General features: G+C 47.3%; 2 protein-coding genes and 1 long non-coding RNA gene across 5 annotated transcripts in view; 2 read left to right on the forward strand and 1 right to left on the reverse strand.

Annotated features, from left to right (window-relative positions):
- The first annotated feature begins 593 nt into the window (after positions 1 to 593).
- Positions 594 to 15,387, forward strand: PGK1 (phosphoglycerate kinase 1). The gene is made up of 11 exons (XM_023926727.2): positions 594 to 4,353; positions 6,853 to 6,903; positions 7,595 to 7,750; positions 7,867 to 8,011; positions 10,036 to 10,139; positions 10,826 to 10,945; positions 11,773 to 11,887; positions 12,183 to 12,362; positions 12,901 to 13,078; positions 13,265 to 13,363; positions 14,930 to 15,387. The coding sequence occupies exons 1-11, from the start codon at positions 4,289 to 4,291 to the stop codon at positions 14,968 to 14,970; spliced, it is 1,254 nt and encodes a 417-aa protein (XP_023782495.1). The 5' UTR covers positions 594 to 4,288; the 3' UTR covers positions 14,971 to 15,387.
- Positions 11,617 to 18,386, reverse strand: LOC111929217 (uncharacterized). Its single transcript, XR_015276180.1, has 3 exons — positions 18,039 to 18,386; positions 16,415 to 16,610; positions 11,617 to 16,273 (listed from the first exon to the last, which is right to left on the reverse strand). It is a non-coding gene; the product is annotated as an uncharacterized LOC111929217 (long non-coding RNA).
- AMOT (angiomotin) overlaps positions 17,497 to 20,896 on the forward strand; it is a 60,984-nt gene continuing 57,584 nt past the window's right edge. Inside the window, exon 1 of one of the 3 annotated variants that reach the window (XM_086850157.1) lies at positions 17,497 to 17,597. The gene's annotated coding sequence lies outside the window, so the exon portion shown is untranslated. Of the gene's footprint in view, positions 17,676 to 18,088; positions 18,350 to 20,896 lie in introns of those variants that run through there. The other 2 variants (XM_086850156.1, XM_086850155.1) reach the window with 2 other exon arrangements.

Here is a 20,896-nt window from a genome sequence, read left to right on the forward strand (position 1 = left end):
AGCAGAGCTGTGCTATGGGCAATGTGAAGGTTGGTTTTTTTTTCCTTCCAGTTGACTGGATAATTTAAGTAGTAGCTGTGAATTTGTACCACATCTGCTTGCTCATGAAGGAAAACTGCTGACCAGGTAACATTGGGTTGTCTGTATCCCATTAAACACATTTCGAAAATATTTTTTTTAAGGAGAATTGGAGAGCTGTACACACACACTCAGGTGCAGAAAAAAGAGACACAGAGGATTCTTCAGCATTTTTTAATTAACCCTCATTCCATTTCATGCATGGACAGCCTGCAGCCCTTTGTCCCTGCAGGTGCTGGGAATGAGAATGTGCAGGCTTTGGCCAGGTGAGGGAGCAGCCGGGAGATGTCTGCCTTCATTCTCTGAGCACTCTGCCTGTTTTTCAGGCAGCTTTTCCAGCCGTTCCAGATTGGACACTCTTTATCTTTCCTACATGATCCCTGTGCTTTAATATTGACCATGTCCCTCTGCAAGGAGAACAGAGCGCTCAGACCTTGTGCTGCAGCCTGTTTTTAAGGGGAGGCTCAAACTGCAGCGGGTGGTTCTAAAAGCGGGAAGTTTCTGCAGCCTGGGTCACACGACAGGGGTGGAGATGCAGATTTTGGTCTCCAAACCGCAACACACCCCAGTGCACCAAAGCCTATGGTCTGCCTAAACTTGCACAGTCCTGTTCCTGTTGGATGAATGAAGCAGGATCACGTAGGAGAGGGCTGTGCCAGTCTAAAGTACAGCTGCTGCTTCATATTCCTAGGAATGACTGCCTAGGATGGTCACAGGCCTAACCCCAGCTCCTTGGATTTGTCATTAGCAGCCCTTTGCCCTCCTGGCTTTGCTGCACTGGTTAATTTAAAAGTGCAGGGGTTGAACTGTTTGCATGGGCTTTTTTTCTTTAAATATTTGCAGTATATTCTAAATATTTCACAACAGGAGGGAAGGACAGAGAGGTGACTCAAGCGTGGAAGTGAGCTTTGAATGTGTGTCTGTATTTCTTCCCCTTTCTTTGTAACTCCTTTTATAAGACACAAATTCTCAAACCTGGTCCATTTCCCATCTGTAATTAATTGTGTTCTGCCACCTCAGGTTCTCATGTGACATCCTCCCTATTGCTCTATCTCATGTTTTTCACACAAAAAAATGGGGAAAAAGCAAACAAGGATAAAACCAGCCAACACTGAACAAGCTATGGCTGCACTCCTGCCAAAACAATGATCTTTGTAAGTGCACCAAGATTGCTCCAGACTTCTTATCCAATACTCTCCTAACCTATGGGATATAGTGGAGTTGGTCCTATTGAATAAAGTCCTCTTGGTCATTTTTAGTCATGGCTTGCTTAGTCCTTTGCTGCTGAATGTCCTGTCTACCTGGGGCCTCACCATTGTCCTGCAGTCCCTTTTCCCTCAGCTGTGGCACACGCCTGTCCTAAATCGCTGTGGGTGCTCAGGTTACCGTGTTCGTGCCACCACACAGTGACATTCCTGCTTCGCACTTTCTTACTCCTAGGAGGTGACAGGCGAGCTTTTGAAATTAAAGCCTTGTCCTAATGAATGAACCCATTTCCCAGGGAAAGCAGGAGATGCTGCAAGGGCTGCAGCTGGGAAGAGCTTTCCTTTCTGAGTCAGCAGTGAGGAATTTAACCTTTGCCTTCGGAGAAAGCAGCACAGCATGGAGTAGTACAGGAAGAAGGAAAGGGATTAATTTCAGAACAGTTAAATAGTTACAACTCCTGTGGATCCAGAGAAGCCCTTCCTTATCTCCTCACAGGGTCCCTCTAAGGTTTGTTCATCTGTCACTTGTGTTTCTGGCTCGGCAGGTAGGAGTGGCTCTAGCCTGCTTTGAGCAGGTGATCCCAGCTCCTGAGGGGAGGCTGGACTGAGGACCAGGTTAGGATTTGACTCTGAGGCCTTGGTGAAGGCTGGATTCACACTGACACTTCTAGATGCCCTTGCCCACAGGGGACTCTTCGAGCATTGTCCAGGGGCTCTGGGTTACAAGGACCCACCACTGCAAGGTTTGATCTGATTTGCTCTGTCACAGGAGGGACCCCCAGATTAACTCTGCAGTCAACAATGAGACCATTGCTGGACCTAATTTGAGCCTTGATTGTAGATTCACAGCAATATAAGATAAACTACACAAGTGTAGTGTGTCACACACTGACAAACTAAAGGGGTGTTTCCTGGTCTCCTCCATCCTAATTAGTGTCCACCTCACAGGAGATTTCATGTCACCTGCCAGTTTGTTCCTGTTTGTGTATTTCAGGGTTTATTGCTATTGGGACTGACACCTTTAACGTATCTTGGAGGCCCATCCAGGCTTTCCTAGGTTTTCTGACAAGTCCTGCCGCAGGAGACTCCCACCCCTCTGCCTCAAGTTGGGTGTTTTCACCCATGTGTGAGCAGTGCATTAGTGTGGCTCTCTAGGTATCTTTGTGTTTTGTTTCTTGTCAGTGCATGCTCATTTGAATAAGGGAATCATTTAGGTTGGAAAAGACCTCTGAGACCATTGGATCTGATCTTTGATCACTGCCTTACCAATGAGACCAGAGCACTGAGAGCCACATCCAATCCTTCCTTGAACACCTCCAGGGATGTTGACTCTACACCTCCCTGGGCAGCCCATTACAATGTTTAACAACCTTTTCCATGAGAAATTCTTCCAAGCCTGACCCTCCCATGGTACAACTGGAGGCTGTTTCCTCTGGTCCTGTTCCTGTTCCCTGGGAGCAGAGCCTGACCCCAACCTGGCTGCCTCCTCCTGTCAGGGAGTTGTGCAGAGCCAGAAGGTCTCTCCTGAGCCTTCTTTTCTCCAGGCTGAGCCTTGCCAGCTCCCCCAACTGCTTCTCATAGGACTGGCTCTCCAGACCCCTACCCATCTCTATTGCCCTTTCCTGGACTCTCCAGCACCATTCTGTCAGCAGAGAACTGATTTTGTCACCACCACTTTCCTCAGCGGTGTATGTACATTTTTGTGAGCGTGGCGAAAAAATAACCCTGTCAGCAACAGAAAGGCCTATCCTATAGGCAAAAGACAAAAGATCACGAGCTCCTTTTTCACCCAGTACAGTGCATTGCACTGTGCTATTGTCACCCAATGCAAAGCCCACTGCCCTGTGCTAGAGGCTGCACCTATGTTGGGGCAGGGGATTTTTGATTGCATCCACCAACCTGCTAGGAAGGCATGGAGTGACAGGAAAACAGGGAATGGCTTTGACCTGACAGAGGGCCAGGTTAGGATTGCCTCCAGCTCTGGGGACCCCTGCACACGAAGGACGTGGAGCAAGTCCAGAGGAGGCACAAAGACAATCAGAGGGATGGAATACTACTCCTAGGAGGAAAGGTTGAGAGAACTGGGATTGTTCAGCCTGGCAAAAAGAAGGCTTTGTGGCTTTCCAGTACCTGAATGGAAGCTATTAGAAAGCGAGAGAAAGACTATTTGCAAGGGCCTGGAGTGACAGGACAAGGGGGAATGGATTCAAACCGAAAGAGAGTAGGTTGAGATTAGGTATTAAGAAAAAAACCTTCCCTGTATGAGTGGTGAGGCCCTGGCACAGGGTGCCCAGAGAAGCTGTGGCTGCCCCTGGATCCCTGGAAGTGTCCAAAGCCAGGTTGGATGGGGCTGGGAGCAGCCTGGGACAGTGAAAGGCGCCCCGCCCATGGCAATGGGTGGAACGAAATTATATTTAAGGTCCCTCCCAACCCAAAACACTCCGTGGTTCTGCTAAACCATGCTGCTGCAAGGTGTATCCATTCAAACAGTTGTTTTGTCCCCAGTTGTCTTGAGAAGTATTTATGTAGGTCACTTAAAAATATGCCGGGTTTTGTCTTGTCCTTTACGGTGAGCGCTTGGCCTGCCCCAGGCCTGTGCTCAGCCGTGAGGTACCTGCCCTTCATCTGAAGGATTCGCACCAGCCGACGCACGTTTAGGCACCATTTATGGGTGATTTTCCCTCAGATAAGGTGCGGAACCGTTAACTCGGTGCTCAGGGACAAAACACCACACACTCCCGGCACCCTCAGGGAGCGGCGGCTGCGTGTGGGACGTGACCGGGGCTGGCGCCGCAGCCCCACCCCCGAGAGGCGGGATGTCCGCTGACGGACAGGAGGCTCGACCAATAGAAACGCAGAAAGGACAGCACGGACCAATCGCTGACGGGAGAGGCGGGGCGAGGCGCGCTGGGTGGTGGCGGCGCGGGTGTCGCTGCGGCAGAACGCGGAGGCGGCGAAGCGGAGCGGTTTGAGCGGGAGTGGGGTGATTCCGACCAGCAGCAAACATGTCTCTCTCCAACAAACTCACCCTGGACAAGGTGGACGTGAAGGGAAAGCGCGTCGTCATGAGGTGAGACTTTGCGGGGGGAATACGTGTCCTCTGAGGGCCGCCTTGTTCCATCCTCCACGCTGCGGCCGGGCTGGTGCCCCCCGGCAGCAACCCCTTACCCGAGCCCGGCACGTGTCGTTTTGTGCGGTTTTAGTTTCATTTGTTTTTCGTTCGCTGGGTGTTGGAGAGGCTCCTGCATCATCATCGAGCCGGCCCGGCTCCCCTGCGGGGGCCGTGGCGGCCGGGCAGGGTGTAAATCCCGGCCCGGCTCTGCCGCCCTGGATCACCCCGCTCGCACGTGTGTCGGCCACAGGCGGCTTGGGAGCAAATCCAGCCAGCCTGCCGTGCTTTTATTCCAGAGAATTACCCCCAAAAATGCTTATTTTCCAGTTGTTTTTTTCCTTAATGCGAATTCAAAAAGTATTGCAGTAAAAAAGTGAAGATGCGACTCTGCCCAGCTATCCGAATACCAATAATAATTCAGCATTTCGTAGCAGGAATGGAATCATAGAATCACAGAATGGCCTAGGTTGGGAGGGACCTTAAAGCTCATCTCTTTCCACCCCCATGCCACGGGCACCAACACCTTTTATTAGACCAGGTTGCTCCAAACCTCTTCTAGCCTGGCCTTGGACACTTCCAGGGATGGGGCGTCACCGCAGGTTTTCAGCACATCCTGGTCTGGAACCCTAAAATAGGCATTCATAGCTTATTTATAAAACGTAAGTGCCTGAAAGCCTAATGTTCGAACTGTTGCCAAATCCTGGGAGATAAGGGCACCAAGGTACTTCGTGATATGTCCTGCTCGAAATACTTTTATTTTGGGGTAATTTGTTCAAGGTCACTGTCATGTGGCTACTGCGTGTGTGTTATCTACCCTGTCAGTAGGCAGGGATAGCAGAAATATAGCTCTTCTTATTCCCAGTCTGACAGACAACTTGCTCTTTTTCCCCCTTGTCTCTTCAACCTTGTTTTGAACTAGTTCTCTAAAAATTTGATTATGAGAAACCAGCCCGTGTACCAGGTACTGAAGAAGCTTGCTCAGGATTTCTGTGCACTTCTGTGGTATAACAAAAGGTCTTTCTATCTCGGTAGAAGTCTGTACCTGACTTTTTTTGGCCATCTGACTGGTTTTTTTCCATTTCTGAGTCATGTTACAGAGAGCAGCCGTGCATTGGCAGGCGATGGGCTGGATTTGCCCTCTCAAAATCTCCCTTAGTTAATGCTAATTAATTAATTTTGCTGCTCTCTGAGGGGCTACCCAAACACAACAGGTGAACTGCCAGGCTCAGTGCATCTCACCTCTCTGAAACGAGTCACCACGTGTTGTCAGTAGTACTAAAATCGATACCTCTTCTTTCTCTCCTCATGTTCATCGTAATTTTGGTGTACTCACATCCTGCTTCAGGTCTCCTAATGCCGAAGCTTCAGGAAAAGTTGAGAATGGGGAGGAGAAAGGGCTCAGGGGAGCTCAGATTTCAATGGTCTGCAAGGGGGAAGAAGGCTGAGCTGGACCTTTCTTTTTGTAGTTTTGAGGGCTCTGTAAAGCAAACTGTTGTTTTATTCTCTCATTTTAGGATAATGGCCCGATAATGGTGCTTTTCTTTGCCCCTTCTAGAAATCGACCACTGTGCTGTGGGGCTGCCAGTTCAATTTCTTTCTGCTCAGCTACTCCTGTTTTGCTGGCAGCTTTTGTCCTTCTTCCCATTTGTTTCAGGTGCTGAGTGGGCTGCAGGGGGATTCATTCAGCTTGCTGAACTCGGATGTTCTTTAATGTATAGAGCGATGAGGGATGCACACTCTGCTCTCTGCCATGGCTGTTCCCTCCCGTAGCTCAGTGAGCAATTTCTGCCTCCGCGGTTACACAACGAAGCTTCCTGCACATGGGCACAAGGGATGCCAGGAAAATGGGCTGCTGAAACTCCTCCCTGCCAGCCCTTCAGCTGGCTCCAGTCAGGAAGTTACCTCAAGATCCAAGTCAGGTCTTCCAGGGAGAATGTGATAAGCCACAGTACTCACTGCAGGGAGATTAGAGCTGCAAAGGACAGAAATTAAAGCTTCCTTGAACTGCCTGCTGACCACAGTATTTCAGAAACCTCATTAGAGAGCACAAGGTTACTAGTTGTTGTAAATCCCCTTTCCTTTGGATGTTCCTTGTTGGGCATCTAAAATCATATTGTTTAAAAATAAAATTCCTGCTCAGCATTACTGCTGCTCTGGTCCTGAGCATTAGGATGTATTGGTGGCCCAGCTTTCCTGAGTTATTCTAGCAGTGGTTGTTTTCCATTAGTGGTGTTATCACAAGCAGAAATGGCTGATAACACATCGATTTCCGAATGGAACTTGTCAGAAGGGCAGAGGTGAACATCTCTTAATTGTAAAACTACTTTTCTAGCCAGCACCTTTACTGGTTTCCTCACTCATTTGTTGAACATTTAAAATTAAATAAAGCAAATAAGTAATAAAATAAATTTATTGAATATTTAATTTTGCTTCTGGTTTTGTTTGGTTTTTTTTCAGGGTTGACTTCAATGTTCCAATGAAGGATCACAAAATAACCAACAATCAGAGGTGAGCTGTAATTTCCATCCCAAATGGAGGCCCCAAAGTCTGCTGTGTCTTTGACTTCACCCCAATACCTGGAACATTACCATGATTCAGTTGTAATAGCTCATACCGGAATATTAAAGGTGTCAAAGAAAGCCCAACGATTTTTAATTGAAGCCCCTGCAGTTGTTAACAAACTACATTTAACTACAAGGCTGATACTCACTGTGGCTGCTGTGGAAAAAAAATCTCTTATTTTAGAGATCTTAAACTTGTTAAGTTGGCCATGACCATTTAGAAACAGCAATGACAAATGTCTTGCCCTGTTTGTCTGCCAATTTCGTTCACCACAAGGTGCTTACTGCTCTTCATTTCTCTCTTGGTGCAGGATTCCAGAGTAAACAGGAAGCCTGGTAGTGTTCAGGTGTGTCCTGGCATTTCTTAGCTGAGCAATCAGCAGAAATTAGATTACAAAATGCATTTTAATTCTATGTCCTTTATTGATTGGAAGATAACAGTGAAATGTATGAAAACAGGCTGGGATGGAAAATTTTGTTGATGCTTTAAAGGAATTGTTTTGTCCAGCTCTTGTGCTCTGTTTCTTTTGTCATTTTTGAGGGACAGCTCCCAGGGCTCATGTGTAAGTGGTACTAATCTGCTTGCCTGGTAAACTCTATTTGATTCCTTATTAATTAGTTCTTCTGTGCTATTACAGAATCAAGGCAGCTGTTCCTACCATCAAGCACTGCTTGGACCATGGGGCCAAGTCCGTGGTTCTCATGAGTCACCTGGGTCGCCCGGATGGTGTCCCCATGCCTGACAAATTCTCCTTGGCCCCAGTAGCTGTGGAGCTGAAGGCACTCCTGGGCAGGTAAAGTGGAAAAACAGCCTGGTGTGCATCAGCCCCTCCCTGCCAGGGGACCTAGATGTTTTTCTTTCCCCTAGCAAGTCACTGGTGAGGTTGCAGTGTGTGTCTTGTGTTTGCAGGGAGGTCTTGTTCCTGAAGGATTGTGTTGGTTCTGAGGTGGAGAAGGCCTGTGCTAATCCTGCTGCTGGCTCAGTCATCCTGCTAGAGAACCTCCGATTCCACGTTGAAGAGGAAGGGAAAGGCAAGGATGCTTCAGGGAACAAGGTGAAACTTCAAGTCTGGCTTTCATGTATGACTACTCTGATCTTATCTGCTCTTTGCTGCAGATTGACCAGGAGCCTCTCTAAAACACTGATTGTGAGCCTGCTCTTAACAGGATGTCAGAGATCTTTAGTGTGTCCCACTGTTGTGCAAAAGGTTGAGTGGAATACAGTGAATTTCCAAGATGAAATAACTCAAGTGAAAGGCTATAAATGACTCTGTCAAATAATGAGAAAGAAAAATAGAGCTGTGCAAGGAACTGCTGCTTGTTAGGCTTCAGTTTTGGATGTCTAAAATGAAAACCAATTTGGAGACAGTTTGTTGCCACCAGGCTCATAAGAATGATGCTTCTTTTTTGGGTTACATGGCTAATACTTCTGCAGCACAGGAATTATCAAACCCTCCTCTAAGCCTGCCTGCTCTTCAGAGTAGTTCTCTAGAACCAGGCTGCCTTGCACCTCTGACATTTTGTTGAAGGTCAGCAGAGTGCTTGCTCCGGACAGCTGCTTTTCTTAGCGATGGTGACCCTGCTGGTTTCACAGAGGCCTTGGCTCTGTTCAGATCCAGTGCTTGGAGGGAATGCTGATACAGATTGGTGCCCTTTATGGGCTGACACAGGACTCCTGCAGTATAGGAACACAGCAGTGAGTTGGTGAGCTTGTGCAGATGGAAGTTTGGAATTACTGCTAGAACTTTGTGCTACTGCAAGTATAGTGGCAGGGAGAAGAGTGGGGCAAGAATTTAATTTTCTCTGGGATACAATCCCTTGGTTCTGTGTGTTTCTGTAATGCCCAGGTGATTTAGCTGGCTGTGTGCATATGGAAGCACACGCTGCAGAGCACAACAGGGGAGGTGCCAGTGACAGAGCTGGATCTTCTAGCACAGGTGAAAATCAGTGCTATGGAAGCAGTGATGCAATACAGGATTGCAGGTTTCTGACTGGTGCTTAAACTGTTTCTCCAAAGCAGATGCAGTGGTAGTGGCTCCTTCTGTCAGAGCCTCTTGTGTTCTGCTCACACACACATGGCTCTGGTTCTGACTGGAGCACTTAGTCTCTGTACAGCTGGGCAGTTTGCTGAGTGAAGGAGCAGTTGGCAGCATTGTTCTGCAATCTGTGTGGTCCCTTGGACTTGTCTCCTGCTCAGGCTCTGCTAAAAAGGGCCTTCAAAGCTGTGCTGAACCCTGCTGCCATCTCATGGAGTGCCTTCCTGCCATTGTCCCTTTGGTGTCACACCTGGGTGCTGGCAGAGGCCTCCTGTGGGGTGATGAGCAGAAAAGCCTTCAGAGAGGGGCTGGCCTGACTCCAGTCTGGGCTGTTCCTCTACAGCAAGTGGCTGTCAGCTTCCTCTGAGCCGTCACCTGCTGCCCTAGTGAGCTCTGCTGTCTCTTTGATGGGAAGGAAAGCTGAACTGCATAGGCCATCCTGTGAGGATTTGGTAGGATGGTTGGAGGAGTCTTTTAACAGAGATACTCCTGTTCTTACTCGCTACACACTACATTTATCTCTGTATTTCCAGCATTGGCTGCTTTCACTGTGGTCTGTTTTAGTGTGCAGGCCTTTTACAAGGGTTAATCAATGCAGTGGTTAAATCAGTTCTTCAGGAGCTCAGCCTTTTACCTGTGTCTCTTGGAAACCCTGCTTGCTTTGTTCAGTGAGTGAGCATGTTTTGCCTGATCTCAGCATTGCCTTGTCTCTCCACACCTCCTGATTGTCCTGTGCTACCTGTGTTCACAACACTGGAAATCTGTTGGAGAGACTGAAAGGTTCGTGGTGCTGCAGTTCAGAAATGGGAACAGTCTTCAGCAATAGCAGTCTAGGGGAGTTTAAAGTGGAATTTAAACCATTCACTTTTTTGTTGCTCCTGCTGGACTAGGAAAAAGCAAATGAAGACAGTGACCTACCGGATGAACTGATGAGTTCCTCAAACTGACCTTTGCTTTGGGTTTATGAATCAAATAGCTGACTTTGAGCTTAGATTCAGAGACAAAGTCTCAAGGTACAAACTTGTCCTTCTTCCTCTTTTTAGATCAAGGCTGAGCCTGCAAAAGTGGAGGCTTTCAGAGCCTCTCTTTCCAAACTGGGAGATGTCTATATCAATGATGCTTTTGGCACTGCGCACCGAGCTCACAGGTGGGTACCCGTTTCCCTTCCACAGGCAGAACAATATCTGCCATGGAAACACATCAAATATTGCCCTTGAGGAGTTTTAATTTCCTTTTGGGCTTATCTCACTATCATTGTGATGTGTTTGTTCCTCAGTAGTGGATTTACTGGAGGTAGTTTTCATCGGTGTATGCTCTTTCATGTTTGTCTCTGGGTACAGGAGAAAGCTGAAACAAAATCTTAAGACTTGCATTGACTTTTTTTAGGCTCTGAAGATCTAAAAATTACTTGCTTAGAGCTTGTATAAATTGTCCTGCAATCACAACAGTCTTCTTTTCCAAAAGATTAATTGCTTCAGAGTGATTATTTTCATGGAGTGTGTTTAGACACGTGCACTTGCAGACAGCAGTGGTCCTCTTGGAAGAAGAAATCTCTGCTCTTGTCTGTTTTTAATTTGTCCTCCAGTGTCTTGGATCACTAGCTGAGATGATAAATGTCTTGCAAATCTATATTTCTGTGCAAAACCAGTGTCAGAAATGAAGCATGTACAGCTGCCTTATCAAACTAGGAAAACAAAGCCCTTGTGTATGTTTTCATGCTGGTGTTCCCGTTGCTGCAGCTGACTAAAGGGTTGGCTTTGTAAAGCTGTGAGACATGGGGGTGCTTCCACATGTAAATTTTTCCTTTCCTCACTTTTTACTTTAATTCTGCAGCTCCATGGTAGGTGTCAATCTGCCTCAGAAGGCTGCTGGCTTCCTGATGAAGAAAGAACTGGATTATTTTGCCAAGGCCCTAGAGAGTCCAGAGAGACCCTTCTTGGCAATTCTTGGCGGGTGAGACTCTAGAACATTGTGACAGTATTTCTCTAACTCCCCTAACAAATGACATGTTTTGGCTTGGTTTAAGCAGCAAGTGCTTTCCTTTCAAGTGTACCTGCTTCAGATTTGTAGCACTCTGAGATGTGGATTAGAGAGGAGCTAACTGATACATCTGCTCCTGTGCTGATACAATCTGGCTGCTCATTGTCTCTGCTGACCTCTGATGTTCCCCAAACTGAGACAGTCCCCTGCAGTTTTTTGCCCAGATGAGCCAGGGGAGCAGTTAGAACCACATGATGGTCCAGGCATTGTCAGTGACCTTTTCCCCCCCAGTTCAGGGTACAGGAGTGCTCAGGCTCAGCACTCTGTAAACTGACACGACCTCTCACTCTGCCCTCTCATTATGCAACGGGGCCCTGCTGGGGCTGCATGGGCTCTGCCCTGACCCAGCACCTGGTGTGCAAAGGGACTGGATGATGCACAACCAAGTGACTGCTCCTGTGCAGAAATACTTAATTACAGCCAGTTTTCATCATGTGTGTGCCCAGTCCAGCACTGCAGTTCTGCAAGGTGCATTTCATCAGGTGAATTAACTTGGCTGAGCAGTCAGGGGAAGTCAGGCTCTAAAGGGCCAAATGAGGTTTTTATATTTAAATAGCAAAGAACAAATGGAGGGCTCAGTAATGTCCTAGTAAGTTGAATTTTAATGCTGGCCTGCTAACTTGAGAAATTCTCTTTTTGCCCATTCCCAACAATCCTTTTTGGATAATTCTCTAGAACAGCCTTGATATACATAGTCACAATATTCATTATTCATTCTTTTTTCTTTTCTCTCTCACCAGAGCCAAAGTTCAGGATAAGATCCAGCTGATCAATAACATGCTGGATAAGGTCAATGAGATGATCATTGGTGGTGGGATGGCATTCACCTTCCTCAAGGTGCTCAACAACATGGAGGTACGAGGAGAACAATTCTGTGTCTGCTCCTAGTGAAGAATGTGGTCTGAATACCCTTTATATGTTCTGGGATTGAGCACTGGCTGTCTCAGCTCTCTGCAAAAGTAGGAAACACTGAGAAATTACTTGACAATCCCTTTGTAAAACTCAGATTGCTGCTATGTCTCTCCATGTGATTTAAGAAAACAATATTTCCAGAATTGCTGTCTGAGCAGTTTGGGTGCTGATGTTCTCTTCTGTCATAACCAGGAGCTAAATAAACGCCTCTCTTACTCTTCCCAAATGTTTCCTTTAGATTGGCAACTCTCTGTTTGATGAAGAGGGATCAAAAATTGTCAAGGATTTGATGGCCAAGGCAGAGAAGAATGGTGTGAAGATCACTCTGCCTGTTGACTTCATCACTGCTGACAAATTTGATGAGAATGCACAGACTGGGGAGGCCACAGTGGCTTCAGGCATTCCTGCTGGCTGGATGGTAGGTTTGGATGGGAAAGGGACTGACAGCAGGAGCAGTAAGGATCAGGGTGGGTAGGACACCTCTCTTAAAGGAGTAGAAAGTGTAGTTGTGAGCCTTGGCAAATGTTTCTGAGGGCAGTCAAACTGTGTAGAGTTTGTTGGCTTAATGAAATTGAAGCCCTGTTGTTCTAGATTTTTAAGTCTAAAGTAGCTAATGTGAGATTTGGATTAAAACAGCAAAATTCCTCTCCCAACTTGCAGATTTGAATGCAGTAGAAATCGCTTTTATTTGACTGGAATTTAAGTAGGGCTGGCAAAGTTTTCTATCTAAGGCTTCAAGAATCTGACATTGATTTAAAATTGACTTAGTGGTGTTAGGAAGATAAATACCACCCCAGACTCCACCCTCCTGCAGCAGCTGCTGGCAAATCTGTCCATGCATACAGAGAAATTCTTGTTTTGTGTCTGGGGCGAGGGGGAAGCTTCAGGCTGGGCATGGGTGATTGGAGCTGGGGGTCAGCAGTGAGTGTATCTCTGCCTTCTCTCACTTCCTTTAGGGCCTGGACTGTGGCCCTGAGAGTGTGAAGAAGTTTGTTGAAGTTGTGGGAAGGGCCAAGCAAATTGTGTGGAACGGTCCAGTTGGGGTCTTTGAGTGGGACAAGTTTTCCAAAGGAACCAAAGCCCTGATGGATAAAGTGGTAGAAGTAACTGGAAAAGGCTGCATCACCATTATTGGTAAGTAGATGTGCTTGTTTCTGGTTTTCTAAATGCACAAAGGAAGCTTATGCTGGTCAGCACTGTGTTAAAAATACTGGTCAGTGTTTTCCTTTCTCCACATTCTCCTCTGTCCTTCAGTGTGGGCCTTCAGTTGGACAAAATCTGAATTTCCTGTGTGTCTCATGGATTCTGTTTGTGCTACAGGTGGTGGAGATACAGCTACTTGCTGTGCCAAGTGGAACACTGAGGATAAAGTCAGCCATGTCAGCACAGGAGGTGGTGCCAGCCTGGAGCTGCTAGAGGGTAAATCCTCTTTTATCTTCATTTGTTTGAGTAAATGTGGAGTTCTGGGTGCTTTGCCATGTGTTGGTGGTCAAGACATGAATGTGGAGTTGGTTACATGTAGCTTTAGAGCCACAAGCTCTTTCTGCTGCTATTCTGTAGCCCTCGGAGAGGAAGGAAAATGGAATATTTGTGCAAACAGCACAGCATGCCTCTCCCACAAAGCAAAAATACTGGGACAGAAAACGAGAGTGAGCTGGATTTTGTCACTGATCCCTCAGGATATGCCAACCAGCCTGTTTAAAATGTCCAGTTTCTGTTAGGGAAACCTCATCAGAACAGTCTGGAATTTCTGCCAGAAAATGCCAGAAAATTTCTTGCTGTTTGGAATTCCCTTGGTTTTGGGGGGCCCTCTAGTGCTCAGGGACAAATCTGCACGAGGGTACTTGGAATTCAAAATGGTGAGGATTGACGGTATTCTTGTAACGAGTTCCATTGTTCTCTAAACGACTTTTCATTTCCTCTGGTAATTTGCCGTTTCCCAGTGTGTGTAAATTATCCAATGCTGTCAACTCCTCTGGAGAGGAGAAACTTCAATAAACTGCCTTGCAGCTGCTGTTTCCAGGAGTGAAGTGGGAGACAGAGCTTTTGTTTCTGTTGCCTAGGGAGTGATGGGGAAGGGAAAGAATGCAGATGGCTCGAAGGAAACGCTGTGGATTCAAAAGCACAAACTTGTCTAAGTTTTGGCCCAAAATATGGGTTTGTGTGTGTGATCTTTTAAATGTAACGGAAGTCTGGCTAATTAGAAAAGCTTCTGAAGATGAAAAAAGAGGGGAAAATCCCTGAAAACTTAGCAAACTAGTGAGTTGTGAACAGTGTTACAATTCAGCCCTGCTCCACAGCTTAGGCATTAGAAGGATATTTTTCTAAGGAAAGGCAAAACCAGAGTGGTGCCTGTTCATTATTAAAGTAGGACAAAAAGCTAAAAATGCTTTAGAAACGTTGAACTATATTAATATAGGCCCTTGTACTCAAAGATGAGCATATTCTTTGATTCCACCAGTTGGAAAAGACATGTAAATGTCTGAACCTGGGTGTTTTAGTTATTTAAAGATCTGGGACTCATAGGAGGCTTTTTCTTTTAATTAATTCTTAATTTTTCCACTATACTCCCCAGAATTCTATTTACATGCCTTTAGGGATTTAAGAAAGTATGCAGCAACTCCCTAAATCCAATCAAAAATCTGTTTACCATCAAATTTAATGGAAAAGGATGTTGGGTGTTTGGATCTAGCCCTAGCAGAGACTTGGACAGAAAGATGCCATTTACTGTTAAGTGAGGATTGATGGCTGGGCTGTGTTAGGAATCTCTCTGCTGACATCTGAGTGCAGCTGTGCTCTGGGTGGATTTACTGTTCAGAGCAGGTCCACAGAACCACCGTGGTCAATGTGGAGCCAAACACTTCCATTTTCAACCTATAATTTTAAAAACTAAATTAGGAATTACATCTCATTGAACATTGCAAAGTTGTTTGAGCAGAGAGAGAGAGATCCTTAACCATGCTGTTGTGTTTTATCTGTCCCCAGGTAAGGTTCTCCCTGGTGTGGATGCCTTGAGCAACGTGTAGAGAGCAGAACACGCCCCGGTCCCGTGCACAGCCCCTGAGATCCAACACTTCAGCGCTTCCGTATTCCAGCTCTGCCAGAGGCAGATCCCAGAATGTAAACCGGAACGGGACCTTGGAGCAGGAGAGAGCAGAGATTTTTCTGACTGCAGTTTACATGATGTGGGTTTGTCCACTGTTACCCCACTTGAATTAACGTAGTGAGTTGAAGCTGTTGTTGTGAATTTAGAGTGTATATATTTATATTTTGCCTTTTCAAAGAGATTAATCCCTGTTAGACATATATCTCAGAAAGGAGCGCACTGTCCAGCTTCCATCCTAGAGCCATTTTCATCACTTGACACGGTTCAGAAACCAGAGGGGACTCCAGTTTTTTGGAGGTTGGTTGTAACAGCTGCTGAATAAACATATTTAAAGTGCTCCCAGTTTGTATGTTGTCCTTATTTCAGACTTTTAGATTGATCTGCGTATCAGGAATTTGAGGGGTTTTTTTCCTATTTGCTCTAATTACAATATTTGTACATCTCCTTTTATGTTTTTTCAGTGGCTCTATAAGCACCCAGTCATCATCAAAGTGAACTTGGTTGGTAAGGAAGTAAATTGCCACAGCTGTCCTGTTATGTTAAAACTTCAGTGACCCTCATAATAAAGTAAGATGAAATTTTGAATGTGCAAGTCAAGTAAGAAAAATGCAAATTGAAGTGCTTGTCATCTAGAGAACTTGCTTCATCGTGGGCAACTGTTGTATTTAATTTGGGAATTTTCAAGGCTGAGGCAGGCAAAAAGGAAATCCCAAGAATACAGAATTGCAATGTGCCTCTGTTCAAGTTTGTGGTCCTAAAAGCACTGAAAGTAGCATGGTAAAACTGCACAGTTGGGCACTGAGGTTTGTGTGTGGGCCTCAGGATGTGGCAGAATAGCAGGTGCTGTCAGTGAAGGCCCAGCAAGGTGGTTCTAGTGCCTAGAGCTGCATTTCCACGTGAGCTGCCCTGTGCTGGCTCCTGTGCTTGCTGCAGGGCCCAAATGTGAGCACAGTGTGGCTCAGAACCAAACCTGCGACTTCTCCAGCCTCAGCCTGGCCTTGGCTTTGGGTTATGGCTTTGGTCACAGCACTGCTTGTGGATCTTCCTGCTGGATCCAGGAAAAGTGGGTGGTGTGGGGCCTGGTTTGATCCTGGTTTGCAATCCCCAGCAGTGGTGCTCTCAGGAGCTTCTGGGACAGCACAAAGCATTAAGGATGAACCGTGGAGGAGAATCCCTGACGTAAGCAACAGGCCACAACACAGATCTTGCTTTTCAGATAATTTCTGTATATGAAATATTACCAAAACAAAATTAAAGTATGTGTTAGAACAGACACACTCTGCCAAATTTTACCTGGTCATGAGGGGGTGTGAATTAAAACCCAATAAAGCTGAAGTGTGGTAAAGCTGCTATGAAATACATACTTGTTACAGTTTAAAGCTAAAAGTGAGTCTTGCAAAGAAAGTAGAAATAATGTAAATCACTGCAGCATTGTGGTTTCTTCTTCCTCCCCTCCTTTGTAACTCTCCCAAGCATTGTCTGATGGCACATGAATGAATGATGCACATTTTTGCTGTGTTGTGCTCATGTTTTCCAGGCAGGGGTGCAGACCTCCGACAGCTGCAGGAACGAGGCAAAGAAAGGAGGGGGCTTGTCAGCCACAAAAAGACCATGGATTTTGGAAACCCAGTACTACAAAAACAAACATTCCACCACGTCTTGTAACAGATCCTCCTTGTCTGGCTCTGGCCAACAAGGCCTCGTGACAGCACAGCCCATTTTTGTGTCACTCTTGTGCCCCTGTGCTGCTGGACTCCCATGGAGCAATAACAAACTTTCCCCCAGCCCTTCTTTCTGGGTGTTTACAGTGGAAGGTTGGTGTGTGGCCACTACCTCTGCTGGCTTTTTCCTCTCTCCATCCAAAGCAGCAAAACAAAGCTGTCTGTAATTAAACACAGCAAGCAGTAATACTGCTCTGCACATACAGATATCTCTGCTTTAAAACGTTTTTCTACCTGATTTTGGATGCTTCCTACCCACATCTCTAAAATATTCTTTTTTTTTCCACCTGGCTTGTCTTGTGTACTGTTCTGTGTTCAGCATGGGCACAGCAGGGCCAGAGATAAATTTAAAATAAATTTAAATAAAAATAAATTGTAAATAAAAATGGATGAAACATAAACAGGAGACCACAGGAGCTGAACACTTGATGGCCAGCAGCTGAGTATTTCAGTGACGGAGTTTCCAGGGCCTTTCTTTAAGTTTTGCCTGCTAATACTTCTTTGACAGGTTCACTTTTACATTTTTATTGCTTTTGTGGAGAGTTTATGGGGCAAGGAATAGTCCCTGTAGGAAACACTGTGGAAGGAAGATTAAAAGCAAAACTGTTGCAGAAAGCTTATGACTGAACAAAGTTAATAGATATAGCAGGTTCAGGAGGCTGATAATGAGATCCAGGTGAAATAAAAAGTAAAGATCTTAAATCCTTTGGCCACACCAACCCCATGGAACACTCTCGGCTGGGGTGGAGGAGCTGGAACGTGCCTGCTGGGAAAGGCCCTGGGGGTGTTGGTCAGCAGCAGCCGAACGTGAGCCAGGTGTGGCCAGGTGAGCAAGAGGCCACTGGAACCTGGCCTGTCCCAGCCATGGTGTGGCCAGCAGGACCAGGACAGTGACTGGACACTGGTGAGGCCACTCCTGCAGTGCTGGAGTCAGTTCTGGGACCTTCACTTCAGAAAGGGCATTTTGGGGCTGGAGCATGTCCAGGGAAGGGAACGGAGCTGGGGAAGGGGCTCAGCCTGGAGAAAAGGAGGCTCAGGGGGGCCCTTCTGGCTCCGCACAACTCCCTGACAGCAGGGTATTGGGGTATACCCCCAAGCAACAGGAGAGGTTCAGGTTGGATATCAGGAACAATTTCGCCACGCAAAAGGTTGTTAAACATTGTAAGGTGCTGCCCAGGAAGGTGGTGGAGCCCACATCCCTGGCGGTGTCCAGGGAACCGCTGGTACTCAGCGTTCCGGGCTGGCTGACCAGGTGGGGGTCACTCACAGGCTGGGCTCGATGCTCTCACAGGTCTCTTCCAGCCGCGGTGGTTCCGTGCTTCCCTCGGCCTCCCCGCAGGCCTCCGGCGGCTCCCCAGCCCGTGCGGAACTACAGCTCCCGGCCGGCACCGCTCGCCGGCCCGCCGGGGGATGCCGGGCGCTGTAGTTGCAGCCGCCTGCTGAAAGTTACCCACGGCATCGGCGGGAGGCCCTTGCCGGAGCTGCCCGGCGTGGCTGGGCGCCGTGCCGGGCGCGGCAGCCCGCGGGGAGCGGCCCGGGATGGATATGCGGGCGGCCGCGGGGCCTGGCGCCCGCGGGGTAAGGGCGCTGCGCGGGCTGAGGGCGCGGCCGCGGGGCGAGGCCTCCGCCCGGCGCGGGGAAAGGCCGGCGCTGTCCCCTCAAGCACCGCCCGGGACGGGCCCCCCGAGGCGGGGCAGGGCAGCCGGGTGTTCCCGCTGTCCTCACGGGGATCTCCTTCTCCTCGCCCGGGCGGTGTGGGGCGGTCCTGGGGCTCAGCCCCGCGCGGTTCGGGGGCTCTGGGGGAGGTTGGGCGTGGGGAGGCGGCGGGGGCTGCTGAGGGTGTGGGGGAGCCTTCCCTGCTCCTCTGTCCGGTCTCTCTCCGGCTCCATTGTCAGGTGCAGGTGGTGCCGGGGATTTTTTGTTACTCGCAGCCTCTGTCCCAGCCTCCAGAGATGGTCCCGGCTCTGCCCTTCTCCTCCCGCCGGCCCCAGCCGCCCGCAGGGGCTCGCCCCCACCTGCCCCAGCTCTGAATTCAACACAAACGTCTCCAAATCCTCCTGCTTTGATGTACGAGAGAGCAAATTTGAAAAGTGGTAATCGAGAAAGGGTTGAAAGCTTTGCATCTGTGCCTTGGTTCGGCCATCCCTGGTACGGTCTGAGAGATAGAGGATTTCATTCACAGACTGAGTCAGGCAGGGCCATAAATTTCACCCTGACTTCTGCCGCACGGTCTGAGCAGCTCAAACCCCGTCTGCCTCAGTTCCAGGATAATTCTTGGGGAAGGTGAGGGCTGGAAAGCCAAATCTTCAGTGTGGAGGAGCTGTGGTGGGTACAGGAACTGGGGTGGTGTTGAACACCCATTGTTTTTCTTGGTGCTGGCACCAGCCAAAGGCTGACTGCTCGTGGTGGGATAGCCCAGCGTTTCCAGATCTCCGGCTCCTGGGGGCTGTTCTCTCAACATCCAGGCCCCAACTCTGCTCCTTGGCATCATCACCTGCACTCTCCCATCATAACATGCATAAAGAAGATTCCCACTCAGTTTTCAGGTTAAAATCTCCTCTGATAAATGATTCTTAATTCAGCCCCAATGCAGTATAAAATAGAAAATTCCATTTTAGTTAATTTTTCATTTTTATTCCACTTTCTTACGATAATTTTTCATTAAGCATCTAATCACATCCTAGCATTTCTCATCAGCAAGGCTCAAGGTGCTTTACAAAAGAGAGAAAAATATGATTATTCTGATTATCCTTATTAAGGCTTAGGTTTTGGGCAGCTTCTGCAGATAATATGGGCCATAAATAATTAAAAGTACAATCTAATTAGGAGAAATCCCCAGCTGTAAACTGAAGTGCCAGACCAAAGAAGGCAGTGTGCAAAGGCATGGCCTTGTAACATAATATTCCTGATCAGAACAGTATCCCATTAACCCAAAAATCTCCCCTCTCTCACCCTGTCTGTCCCAAGGACAGGTAATTCCATGTGCAGGATCCAAGGGAGGGAGTCTCAGTGACCAAAAGCAGCCTGGAGAATGTACTGTTGAAGTTCCTTGTTGTTTCAATAATGATCTTGTGTTCACCAAAATATCCAGCCTGAGCTGAGTAGGGTTGGTCATAGATCTAATGGAGTATTTTAGCAAAAACAGGGTTTGGAAATAAGAAACATTGCTCAGACTGGAGTCCGGAAGAGACTAAAGAAAAAGGTTTTGGCCTGGATCCAGTTCATCCACGACCTAAATAGAATTATGACCTGAAACTTGGTCTGAGCTCTTTGTCAAATTTCATCAAAGTTGGACATGGGCTTTCCTGTTTGGGAATTTAGTTTGCTTGTGCTAAACTGGGTCTGTGTATCCCAACAGCTGTGTGTCCTGCTGAGGGCTGGCTACATCAGGATCACTGTTTATCCACATAATTCAGCAGCAGGACTACGTGGATGAAATCCTTGTTCTCATTCCAAGTACCTGCTGTCACATCTGAGTTATTCTGTGGGAATATTTTTGCTCTGGAGCTGTGGTTACCCAGCGCTCAGCGATGACCTAATTGCAACCTTCTCGTAAAGCAGAGACATTTCTGAGTTTGGCTTTGCAGTTCACCTTCTCAGCAAGTAAATCTCTGCTCTGTAACACCATCTACCATCACTTTAGCCCAGTGTTCATGAGGGGTCATGAGGCTGATGAGGGCAGTGTGTGTCTCTACAGCAGCTTCTTCTGCTGTACCATTGCAGTGGCTAACTCAGAACAGGTGGAGACCATATTGTCAATGAAAATTCCTGAGTCTGGTGATCTCTATCAGCTTTCTTACCACTAAAGGAACTGTACCTGTGTTACTGTGGTGTTGTGTCATTTCCTTGTAAGCTGGTGGTAAAAGAGCAGTTACAAATAAAGCTGAAAAAGCCCAGGCTGCCTTTCTGCCTGGGTGGGCTTAATCTTGGCCAAATTGGTGTAATTTTCAAATTTAACTCAAAGGGATGCTGATTGTAAGTTACATCGAAATGAGCCTCTAAGTCCCTTAGGGTCTTGGACAGACCTTTCTTGATATATCTGTGCTGTAATTTCTTCATTTGTATCGTGTTAACTGTAGGTCAGTCTCCTTGCTGGAAGCTCTGAGTAGTGAGGCATGGCTGGAG

Source organism: Cyanistes caeruleus, chromosome 14 (assembly GCF_971803275.1).
Source record: "Cyanistes caeruleus chromosome 14, bCyaCae1.hap1.1, whole genome shotgun sequence".
Lineage (NCBI taxonomy): Eukaryota > Metazoa > Chordata > Aves > Passeriformes > Paridae > Cyanistes > Cyanistes caeruleus.